Source organism: Neophocaena asiaeorientalis, unplaced genomic scaffold (assembly GCF_003031525.2).
Source record: "Neophocaena asiaeorientalis asiaeorientalis breed wild unplaced genomic scaffold, Neophocaena_asiaeorientalis_V1.1 scaffold443, whole genome shotgun sequence".
NCBI lineage: Eukaryota > Metazoa > Chordata > Mammalia > Artiodactyla > Phocoenidae > Neophocaena > Neophocaena asiaeorientalis.
Genome location: NW_020171808.1, coordinates 10441 through 22716, shown reverse-complemented (window position 1 = coordinate 22716; position 12276 = coordinate 10441). Strand labels below are relative to the sequence as shown.

The 12276-nt window shown below is 47.2% G+C and overlaps 1 protein-coding gene across 1 annotated transcript in view; it reads left to right on the top strand.

Moving 5' to 3' along the window:
- The window catches only part of ATP8A2 (ATPase phospholipid transporting 8A2), a 391847-nt gene extending 381879 nt beyond the window's left edge, over nt 1–9968 (top strand). The window contains exons 33-35 of the mRNA XM_024753564.1: nt 2118–2206; nt 8525–8629; nt 9860–9968. Coding sequence (XP_024609332.1) covers nt 2118–2206; nt 8525–8629; nt 9860–9968 — 303 coding nt within the window. The remainder of the gene's footprint in view (nt 1–2117; nt 2207–8524; nt 8630–9859) is intronic.
- The last annotated feature ends 2308 nt before the right edge of the window (nt 9969–12276 follow it).

Here is a 12276-nt window from a genome sequence, read left to right as displayed (position 1 = left end):
CCTTCCTGTGGTTCGCTTGGGCCGCTGGCGTGGGGCGGGGAGGGCGATGAGTTAAATATTTTGTATGTGTAAGTAATACGTGTTCTGTATGAGAAATGGGAACTAGAGCTAGCCAAAGAGAGATGAAAAGAAAACTGCAACGCACTCCCTCGATAGACCACTTTGTGCCTTTTTCCTGACATGCAAGCACACGGGGGGCACACGGGTTGGTGGTCTGCACAGTCTCAGTGGATCAAGGTCCGGACCACTGAACTGCATTTGAGGCCCCGGAATGTGTGTGGGTTTTTTTTAAGGTGAGGAAATTCCAAAACAGAACTTACAAAAACTATCGTATGTATTGATGACTTAAAGATGCAGTGTAACTCTTGGGTGGGCAGCATCAGGAGATCACATCTCAGGTTTAATTCTGAGACTTATTATTATTCTGAGAGAACAAGAGCAATCTGACTAAATTTCGATACCAAAAGCTGTGGCCACAAAGCTGTGGCCAATCCTGCGTCCTTTCCCACCCCTACCCTTGTTGCCGGGGGAGGTCCCCTTCAGATGCTCAGAACCCGTCCGTTTTATTAGCAATGTCACATCACACCTCTCTATGTCAACACTATAATTCTGCATCCCTTTAATTGCTACACAGAAGTCCATTGGGTGTAGGGACCACAGTATAGTTAGTAAGCCCTCTTCTGGGACACTTATTTCTTACTTCCTTTGACGGTACAGCACTACGTGAATACTCTGGTACTTGCTTCTTTACTCAGGTTCTTACTTGTGTCCATAGGATGCATTCTGAGATGGGTAATTGATGGGGCAAAATGTACTCACATATTTTTAAGGTTTTAAATTGCTCTTCCAGAAAGCTGACAATCTTGTTTTTAGAGGAGGAAAGCAAGGGCTCCGGTGCCAGGGTTGGTGTTCGACTTTACCCCAGATCTCACTGCTTCTCAGTTTTGTTGTCATAAAGTTCCGACACCACAGACAGGGCTACACGCTGGGGTTCAGTGGCAAGACTGACGTGGTTAGGTGTGGGCTGGAGCAGAACACATCGATTGCGGTAGAATCCAGTGGTGAGAGCTTAGAATCTAAGAGAAACCAGTGAATGTGAAGGCTTCTGTCACACTTAACTTCGGTCCCTGTCCGAGTAGTTGGCCACTGCTACCAGCTCCACGCTCTGGCCTCGCTCACTCAAAACAAAGTTTAAGGACTCTGCCTTCCCAGCCCCGATTCTGTTCAGAGCAAAATGAACTCTCCCCCTCCCCCTTCCTCCCTCCCCTCCTCCCCCCTTGTCTCCTTCCCTCCCCCTGCCTTGGCCCTGGGCCCTCTTTTCAGGTCCTCACCTAACTGACAGCTGCCCCTGTAACTCTTCTTTAAGACCCTCTCCCGCTTCCTCCCAAATTCTCTGTGACCCTGCATCCTGGGAACTGGGAGGCTGTGTCTCCCCCGTCATCGCCTTCCCTCTGTCCCTGTAGCTGTTGAAATCCTGCTTCTCTTCCCATCACATCCCACACTCTGTCACTAAGAAGTCTTCCCAGCCTTCTAGCCTTCCTCTCACCCCCAAAGCATATGAGCATGACACATCCATTCCACGTGTGATGTAGGAGACACCACCCCATTTTAAGTTCCTTGAAGACAAGGACCATAACCTGTTCACCTTCCTCCCCTGGGTGCTGAGAACCGCTCTGCCCTGCACCCAGGTGTGGTTACATCAGTGACGGAGAGCAGTGAAGCACCCGGAACTGATGGACACGTGGGTGGTCACAAGGCGCCTATGGAGTGAAGTTTATTTCTGTGGAGTCTGGCGGCTCCAGCATTTCTCCAGAGGAGGGGTTTAGGACAGCATATTCTGACCCGAGTGGGGGTTTGAAGCGCTTTAGAAAAGGAGACAACACTCGTCAAAATATCAGGATGGAGACAAGAGTTGATGAACATCGCGGCAAGGCGCTCACCCTGCCGGTCCCCTTCCCGTTTTTCCTGGGTGTATATTTCAGCTTTCACTAGTTTAATACGTTCTATTGCTTTTGTGTGATGGGGCGTGTTACCCTGATTAAATTATCTCTCTCTTTCTCTCTCTCTTTTTTTTTTTGAAAGAGCATTAATGCACATGTCACTTCTGTTTCTTGCAGGCAGCCATGGTCCTGAGCTCTGCGCACTTCTGGCTGGGATTATTTCTGGTTCCTACCGCGTGTCTGATGGAAGATGTGGTGTGGAAAGCGTAAGTGAAAGATGAAGTGGTACCCCAGGTCTTGTCCGTTGCCCTCCAGTTAGTCCTCAGTGGGCCCCAGCGTAGGGTATTAGATGCTGTGGGACTTCTGAAGAAACAGGTCTCCTGCCACCTGCCAGAAACGGATATAAAGGATTTGGGGTTTTGTCTTTTTTTTTTTTTTTCTTTTAACCTGTGCTTCACCTTAATATGAGAATATAGTCAAAAAGGAGTCAGGCTGTGTGAAGGTCAAGAGAGATGTTGCTTGTACACGATTATAGGGGAGAATTTCTAAGTTTAGAAATTCCATCAGGTTTAAGGAACATAACTCAAAATTCATTTCTCCTTCTATCTGAAAATCAGTGCTATGTGATCACAGATAGAACCTGGCTTTAAACCCCACGCTTCAAGGGAAATTGTATGTTTATGTAAGTCATTTCAAATCACCAAATACTTGGAATCAAGTATTCTTCATTTCTGCAAATAATTCCCAGTAGGAATCCTTCAAATATAATTCTTCTGAAGTGTCAATTTACAAGTCTATGAGAAGATTAATCACAAGGAAGAAATTATAACATAGGTTCGATAGAAAATAATTCATGCTCGATTTTTGTTTATACCTTTCAGAATGTGTTATCTCCTAAGTATCTTATGTACAATGTAAAAAAAAAAAAAAAGCTACTGAGTTCCAAGATAATGTAAATTGTATTTCATCTGCGAGGAAAAGATGGAATACTCCAAAGTGAGGTCATATTGATACCTCCTACAGTTGCCAACTTCCCTGAAAATTGCAACTCCTGGATTGGCTTTACTTTGGGCAAAGCATAATTATTTGGGGCCCCTGAGGTAGAGAATTGAGACTTCATTCCAAACCTTCCAGGAAGAGACATCAGATTTCATTTCTCTCTCTCCCTTCCTCCCATACTCAGTGAGAATTGTTCCTGCCTGACAGTTAAGGATGTTTTTGGAAAAAATCTTCATCTTGGCATTATCTTGACAACCGATGATACCTAATGCGGAGAGGGAATGGGAGAGAGAGAATTTTATAGCACCTATTTTAGGTGGTTTTTGTTTTTTCTTCTCTTCACTAAGTTTGACAACTGTTAGTGAACACTAAATAACTCTTAATTTCTTAAATGCCTTGATTTACCACTGCTTCCGTGGTATCTGCTAAAACCGTGTTCTTGAAGTAGCAGGATCAGAATCCTTGGAAATGAAGTTATGGTGCCCAGGAAAGATGTTTTCTTAATCTAATAAATGAACTGGAAGAAAATGTTAGTTCTAGGATTTGCTCTCGTAACAGCCCAGTCGCCATACAGTATAGTACCTTTGCCAAATTTCTTCAGTTTTGCAAGATCATCGAGTTAGTTTCAGGTAAATAGAACGTGGTGTTGGTTACGTCAGATCACTTTTCAGTGTACAGGGCTTGAGAACAGTGATTTGATTAGAAATCAATCTCAGCCTATTTTAATTCAACTGTTAAATTAATGTCATGAAAAACGTTTTTGGTGGAGATCGAGATAATGGCCAAGGGAGATGCCGGCAGAAGTGTCCTTCTACCATTTCAGAGAGCGTGTCTCTGCCTCTTCATCTGCTTTCTGGATCTTTTCCAATACATTCCAAGTAGAAGTTCCCAGTCGCCATGAAGCAAATTATCTATTCCCTCCAACAGGATTTGTTTTTGGTTTTTCCTGGCACCGTAAAATTAGTGCTCTTTACATTTTAGCAAGGATACGTCAAATGCCACTGCTTCCAGCTCCGCCATCTGGAAAGAGTAAAAGTCATTTCCTTTCCAAGGAGCTTGCCAGCCAGGTAGGAGCAGGGTATATTGTCTCATCTCACCTGCAGTGTCTGCCCAAAGTATATGCCCAATTTATAAGATACAGTTAATGTCTACACTATACTTAGCCCTCTCCTCAAAGACAGGAATTGGGCACGTTTCCTTGGACACGTTCCCTCTGATCGCAGGGCCCATGTCTTACTTCCTATTATACTCCCAGCCTGAAATATTTCTTGTTGAGTCGAGGAAGATCAGAGGCTTCTCCCAAGAAGGAAAGCGTACTATGAGTTGCTCACCTCTGATGAGACCACGATACTCAACTGTCCTTTCTCCTTCTTCAGCTTTATAAAATGTGTCCTGTTTTTCCTTCTGGCACACTGAACAAAAATATTCATCCTGATTTTCCAGAAAATCGCCCGTTATTTGGTTCAAATTTTGGAATGTTTCTTGACACGCGATGTGCTGGGCCGTACCTTGGACTTGAGAGAAGAGTCTGAGTTACATGATGGGGAGTCGGGGAGTAGCTGGACAATGTGGCTGTGGTGAGTCAGCTTGAGGCAGCATCCGGAACCTTCTGTAGATTTGCGATGGTTCTTTCATCTTACCTTGGACCGATCTTTTTTTTTTTTCTAATATTTATTTATTCAGTTGTGCCGGGACTTAGATGCGGCACGCGGGATCTTCATTGCCACGTGCAGGATCTTTAGTTGCAGCATGCGGGGCCTGGTTCCCCGACCAGGGATCAGAACCCGGGTCCCCTGCGTTTGGAGCGCAGAGTCTTAACCACTGGACCGCCAGGGAAGTCCACCTTGAACCAGTCTTAGGGCTTTTTGGTTTTGTTTTGAATTTTGGTGGCTAACTCCATTTTGAAAGAGCTTTTACATTCCAGCACAAGGCAGGCCTGCCCTTTCACATATATTTCTGTATGCTCTGGTTTGCTCTGTCTTCCTGCATTTTCCCTTTCCCTTGTCCAGTCTCTCTCCCATTTTAGGACCTGCATTGTTAACAGTAAAGAAAAAGAAAACAGCATGAGGTAACTCGATCATTTTTTCCATGAAGTCTATCGAGTTTCTGAATGAAGATCCATTATTAGTCTGTCTTAAGTCAGATTTGGACACTGTATAATACCTCCTCTGTTATCCTGTTAACCAGAATTTTCATGAGGGACCAGACTAACACATCTTTTATTAAAATAACTGATTGATTGTATGTGATACCTGGCTAATGAATATTTTTATTACACGCATGAAGTTTAAATTGCCCAGAACTATTTTAATATCCTTTAGCTTACGTGCTTCCAAAATGTTTACCTATGACAGCATTTTTAGGTAAGCTGCCATGTACTTACGCTCATCGAGGAGAAGTTCATTTATGTTGCTTTATAAAAATAATACAAAGCTCAAGGCCACGGAACGTAGGAACCCATCTCCTCTTGTCTAGCTGTATCTCTGGTACCTTACCAGTCAACACACGATGCATTCAGCAAGTCCAGAATGACTTCATTTCCTTATTATAATCCCAGATAGCAGTTCAATGGAAATAAAAGGTAATAAGAAATTCCTGTGTACAACGGGGGCCTTGATTTTTTTTTTAATACTTTCTAACTGGACTGATTTCTTTGAAGCACATTGTATTTATATTTTCATCTCCACTTAGAATTTAACATTTCCTTCTGACTTGCTTTCCTTCCGTAAGAAAAGAAAGAAAGAGTCCAGGAAAAAAGTTTCAGAAACAAGAAGATGAAAAGTGCAAGATTCTAAGCCGACTTATTTATTTCAAAAATCCCTAATAACCTGGAGATACTCCTGTTCTATCTGAAGGCTCACTGTGGGTCACCACACTCCCTTACAGGGGCTAAGTGCCCCTACCTGAGCCTTCTGTGATCACCTGGCCTCCTGACGTGGGGTTGGGTGAGCAGTCCTGGACCCCTGGGAACCAGCTGTCCACAGGTAGTGGGAGAGATCCAGTTTCCATGCCAGTGGCTAATGCTTAGAGCCTGGCTTTTGAAATAAGTATTAGATTTTAGTCCATTCATACGCAGACTTTGACAGGGGAGGTCTTAGAATCATTTCTTTAAGTAAGGCCTTATTGGGTAGAGGTTCTTGAGAAAATGGTTTTATTCCATTTTATTTTTTTAAATTAATTTATTATTTATTTTTGGCTGCGTTGGGTCTTCGTTGCTGCATGCGGCCTTCTCTAGTTGCGGCGAGCAGGGGCTACTCTAAGTTGCGGTGCGCGGGCTTCTCACTGCGGTGGCCTCTCTTGTTGCGGAGCACGGGCTCTAGGCGCGTGGGCTCAGTTGCTCCGTGGCATGTGGGATCTTCCCGGACCAGGGCTCGAACCCATGTCCCCTTCGCTGGCAGGCGGATTCTTAACCTCTGCGCCACCAGGGAAGCCCGAGAAAATGGCTTTAAATCGCTAGCGTCACCTGTATGTACAGCAGTGCTTCATGCAGAAGGACTAACTGTGTTCTCATACTGGTTAAGCTCCCAGGCTGGCTCACGGGAACTAGCCTAGTGGAAATATTGATACTATAAAGTTGGATGGTATCCATCTTGGATATGGATGCATTTTCATCCACTGGGAACGTGAACAACGCCCAGGGGCATCAAGATACTGAAATTATTTCCCTCTCAGGCAGTTTTGTGAATGAGTGGAAACCAGCAGCTCCAGCACAGTGGGTCAGGCTCTCTTTGCTCTTGGCCCAGGCTGTACATTTCCAGTGTGCTCTGCGCCCTGTGGTCCAGGCTTCCTGTTCCAAGCCTACGTCTTTGTGTCACACTTCCCCCTAGCCCCTAGCCCCTAGCCCAGAGGAGAACACTGGGGGCTGGTCTAGGGGTTAATGAACCCTGCTTGCTCTGTGGGCAGGAGGGTGCAGAGCAAGGGAGGATGATGGGGTGAGGACAGTCCTGAAACAGTAAGCGAGAAAGCTCATTCTCTAGGACATGCTCCACGGGACCCACGTATCTGGCGTGAACCCGTGGAGTGGGGCTGGTTGTTTACCCAGCTGGCTTTCATCCACACAGCCCCAGAAACCCGCGAGTTCAAAGGTAAAGTTTGGGCCCAGCGTATTCATTCATATTGAACGGTATCAACTGTCACATTCTTTTTGACTGTCTCCTTTCCAGCAAAAAGTTAAACGTTTTCTCATTTCTTGTTTAAATGAAAATTCCGCCATCTCCGCTTTGAACTTCAGTATTTTACACCCCTGAGTCTCAGAACATTGCTTGGTGTGGTTAAGGAATTATGTGTGAAAACCTATGTGGTTCATTTCTCTTGTTTCCTCCGGGGAAATTAATGACTGACCCATATACAGAGTCTCAGCCCTGATTCCCCCTCGGAGATGAACTTGGGGTGTCAGCAGATGACTGGGCGCTGTCTTCACAGACTTCCTTTCCTTGAAGGTGGAGGGCAGACGGGAGTACGTGTTTCCGTAGAACAGCTCACGTCTCCAGAATGTTCCATCTCACTGTCCCACGTCCTTGAAGATGCGCTCGGTTTCGTTCTGATTGTCTCTGAGTCCGGCTACTTGGTGGGCTCCCCACATGCATTTGTACGGAAACTAACAAGCTTTTCAGAAAAAGGAACGCTGCCCTGGGCTGCTCCGTTAGGGCCCTCTTGCTTTTTATAGTTTTTCTTTTCCCATTTCTAACCTGTGTCTCCTTAAATGCCCTTTCTTCCCCTGTATAGTTTCCAACCAGCTGCTCTCTGTTTAATCTCAATTTTAGGAAGACCTTTGCAATCGGACACTTACTGGAACATTGTTAAGGTATTTCTTAGTTTAATCAGGAAAGGGTGCAGGTAACTCTTCCTGCAGGTCAAGGAAGAGGGGCCCGTCTACAGTTTACACGGCTGGAAAGGCCAGACCGTTTTGTTACCCCATCCCTTGTTTCACGCCGCCGAGGCCTGCAGACATGGGCCCTGATGGTAAGTCTCTGCAAGAGAAGAAAGGAAATCGGTGTCCAGATATTTGTGTTGACCCAAATTTCAGGTCAAGGGTTTGGCACGATGACTGTGAACTCTGGCATCGTAATTCCCAGTCCTGCTGCGACAGTGGCTCTTTTCACCCTAAAAGGAGAGAGAAGACTGTTCCCCCCGCCCCGCCCGCCCCCCCAGGCTCCTGATCTCACCGTCAGGGCACAGCCCGAGGGACCCACATGCATCCACTAGGCTGAGGATTAAAGCATCCTCTGGGTTTTTTGGTCCTGCAGTGAAAAGCTTTAGAGGTTGACCCACGACTCTCCAGGTACCCCGGGCTTCTGTCTGGACACAGGGGGCCTCAGCCAGCTCTGCAATGACAGGCGATGCTCTTTAGGGGGGGCAGCTTCTGACCCTCACGGCCCGAGTCTGTTCTGCAGGACTTGGGGTGCTTCCCAGGTTGCGGAGGTGGAGCCCTTGCCATGCACGGGGACAGTGAATGTTCCGTGGTGTCCCCAGGCCTGGGCCCGGGTCAGCGGGCATGAGATGTGGCCCACGAAGGGAGCAGCTCATCTTCAAGGCTGTGTAAAGTTCACGCGTCATGTCCTTCTTGTCTCTTCCTTGTGACACAGGGCCAAGCACACCTGCAAGAAAACACTTCTGGAGGAGGTGCAGGAGCTGGAAAGGAAGTCCAGGGTGATGGGAAAAGCGATGATCCGGGACAGTAACGGAAAGAGGTGGGCAGCCCCGGGCCGATGCCCCGAGGATCCCCTCTCCCTTTTCCTGCCTTTCGTTCCCGGGTTTCCTTCCCGCTTCTTGGTGTGCAGCGGGAGCCGGGCTGCGTGAGGTGTAAATCTCGCCCTCTCGGGGGCAACGTGAGATCTGACTTTTGGGTCCCTGGGTCTGCCCCTGGGTGAGATGGGGGTTTATGTGGGGTCTGGACGTGGGAAAACAACCCACGCGTGGAAAATAGAAATAGTAGCGTTGCGATCTTCGGGGGAAGTTCTGTGTTGGCAGTATTAGCAGAGTGTTTAAAAACCAGGCCTTTTGATACCAGGCCCAATTCTGACACTAAATTATATCTGCCCTGAAGGGTTGCTGGCTGAAGAATGCGTGTTACTCGTGTAGATTTGCTTGCAGTTCATTGCGGGTATACCCGGGGTGGGTTTTGTTTTTAATGAATTATTTCTTTGCTGCTGGGGCTGAGAAAGCATCACGTGACCTACCGGCTGGTCCAGGGACGCAAGGGCTCCCGACCCCTCTTCTTCCTCATAGAGCCTCAGCTTCCTCCCCCCACACCTAACTGCTGGGCACGCGAGTAGGTTTTGTTTAATCGCATATGTTAAAATGTTATCAGATTGCATTTGGTTAAATTTTACCGAAGAAGATTGACCTGGGCCCAAGGAGAATTTGCAGGGTAGTAAGGAGACTTTTGCTGCCTTAGGGACATGAATGTCTGGGAAATTATGAGCGCGACTCTCCTCTCAGGGCTTAGAAGGAACCCTGTAGCCAACTGCTCAAGAAACAACACTCTAGAGGTTGAATACTTCTATTGTATTTATATTCTGTTTTGTTTCTGTTCTGTTGTACCATCTTTCAAAGCAGTGAAAACAAAGCATTTTGTTTGTTTTATTTTGCTTTTAGGAAAGACAATCCGAACATTTTGAGAAGTATTCGGAATATTATCTCAAGTGACTAGATATTTTAGGAAAGGGGTTGAAGAGTATGGCGTTGAAGTTGTGGTTTCTGTGTGTGCTTATGACTTAATTTTATCGGGTCCGTTAGTATACACTGTATGGCAGCTGTGCTTGTTGTTGTAAGTAGTTATCTATCAACGGGACAGAGTCACTGCCTGAAGCCTGAAGTCAGGACTGGGGCGGGCGGCGCCGGGCTTTAAGGTGGTCTGTGTGTAACTGTTAAAACGGGCCACACAGGCTAAGGGTGAGCAGGGCTCTTCTCCCCATTAGACATCGGGAAGCCTTTCTCGATGACAGGATGGGCTTTGAGGACGGGCAGATGGTAACGGACGGAAAGGACGAGGGCGTGTTTGCGGCAGACGCCTGGGCAAAGGCTTGAGTCGGACGTGTGCAGGGAAGGACCGCGTGCGTCCACAGAGCTCAGAGCCCGCGTTTGAATTCTGGTCCTGGTGAGCCACGCGGCCTTGGGTGAGAGATTTCCTGTAACGAGACTGTCCTCATCCGTTCTAGAAGAAGGTGAATGGCCGGCTGGTGGGGGGCGTGTTGTGTTAGGGTTTTAATGGAACAAGGCGTGTGACAGCACATCGACCCGTGGAGACCAGCACAACGTCGGGGGCTGGGCTTCAGTCTGGCAGAAGGGTCGTGATGTTGAAGGGTGTCGTGGGCTGTCAGCCTTGAGAGAGCTTGCGGTTGATTAAAAAAATGTAATTTTTAAAAAATATTTATTTTTTTATTGAGGTGTCGTTGATTTACAATGTGTGTTAGTTTCAGGTGTACAGCAGAGCGATTCAGTTATACCTACGTGTGTATATATATACACACACATTCTTTTGCAGATTCAAAAAGAATGTAATTTCTAAATGCCCTTATCCTGTTCAAAATTCACTTTTACATGTTCAGATGGATCAGAAGACAGCTAGAGTTTAAACGCGGTCTCCTGCCTTCTACGTTCTGGGATCTCTTCTGTGGGTGATCTGTACACTTGCGGCGGTGGTAGTCGATGGGAGTGTCTGTGAGCGGCTGGGGGCAGGAGGTCCTCGACGGGTCACGGCCTCCTTTCTCTCTGTCCCAGGATCTGGCCTCACTCTTGTGCTCCTAGGAAGATAGTTCAGGGGCCCCAGGCCTCCCACCATCCTCAGTGCCACCTCCCCACACGTCTGCCTTCTCCCTCCTAATGGCCCCCAGATCTCCTGGGTGGTCCATGTGCAGCCTGGAGAGGCAGCTGCTCTCTTTGGGAGAAGACTCTGCCCTCACAATTGTTCCTTCATCACCTGCTTGGATTCCTGAGCTGCTCCGGAGCTGCTGCGGGCTGGGGGAGGGGTGGCCAGGGCAGGAGTGCGGGCAGAGATTTCCGCAGCGCGCTGTCCTTCCTTCCGGAGATTCAGGGACTGACTCCCTCTTTGAGAGACCCTGAGTGTTCTGTCTCTTCTCTCAGCTCCCCGTGCCCGATTCCCCACCCCGTCAGATGTTTGGGTTCATCCGTGCATCTCTCTCCCGCTGTCAGTCTGGCACGTAGGGGGAGCTCTGTAGGTATCTGTTGACTGAGCGGAAAACGCCAAAGTCCAGTGAAGAGAGGGAGGTGAACCTGCAGCATCCGTGCACCTGGTGCTCCGGGGCATTTGCTCCTGTGGAAAGTGGCCACAGAGGGACACAGGGCATCACTTGGCCTCTAGTGACAGGGCCCTTCATCTTGTGGCTTGAGAGTAGAGCTCACGTGGAAGCACAGATGGGGAGGTGGTCCTATCTGTGCGGAGATGCACAGGCCTGGAGCTGGTCCCCCCAACTCCCACTGCCCCAGTCCCCAGGCATCCTGCCTCCCTGACGATCGCTGTTCCTCAGGTCAGTTCTGACGCCCTTCCTGAGGGCCCCTCGAGGACAGCCTGCCAAGTCTTAAAACCCCGATCCAAGTGGCGGGCAAATAGTCCAGCGTTTTCCTCGGGAATGTACTCAAAAGAAATAGAAGCAAAATCTTTACGCGTGAATCCTAAAACCCCCTTGTGCCAAATGACCATTTTGAAATGGTAGCTGGAGACGCTTAAGTGTCCCTATGTGCCCTTCATTCATTCAGCAAAATACTTGCACATTTTAGTGATCTTACTTCAGCCCCCAAACTTTTTCACGATTTTGATAACCCTTAAAATCTCACAAACTGGCTTCTGCCCTTTCTCATGAGTAAATCGGTTTCCAAAATTAACCTGTGTCATTTGGGCATAAATCAGCCTGTTCTCGTGACTTAGAGAAAACAAGCTGATAATGAGAAGGGGAATTAGATATCTAGAAAGTATCATCAAGTAAGAAATACCAAGGGAATGAACAAAAATGGGTTTTCTTGATTTTTAGTTTGGTTTTTCCGGGTGGAACACTTTTCTCGCTGTGGAGTGTGTGTAGCTTAGAGATGCTAGAAACTTAGTGATATTTAGATCGTTGAGAATACCTTTCCCCAAACCATCTTCCCGGTGATCCTTCCCAAGAGACAGCCCTACTGTTCCGTCTGTGGAGCAGAGTCTGTCACGCACACCATTACTTTGTACCATCTGAAAAATGAGGAGGTAAGCGGAAGAATTCCTTGTTTCGATATTTGGTAATGTTTTTTCCCTCTTTACTGCTTTTTTTTTTTTAATTGAAGCACAGTTGATTTACACCGTCGTGTTAATTTCTGCTGTACAGCAAAGTGACTCAGTTATACA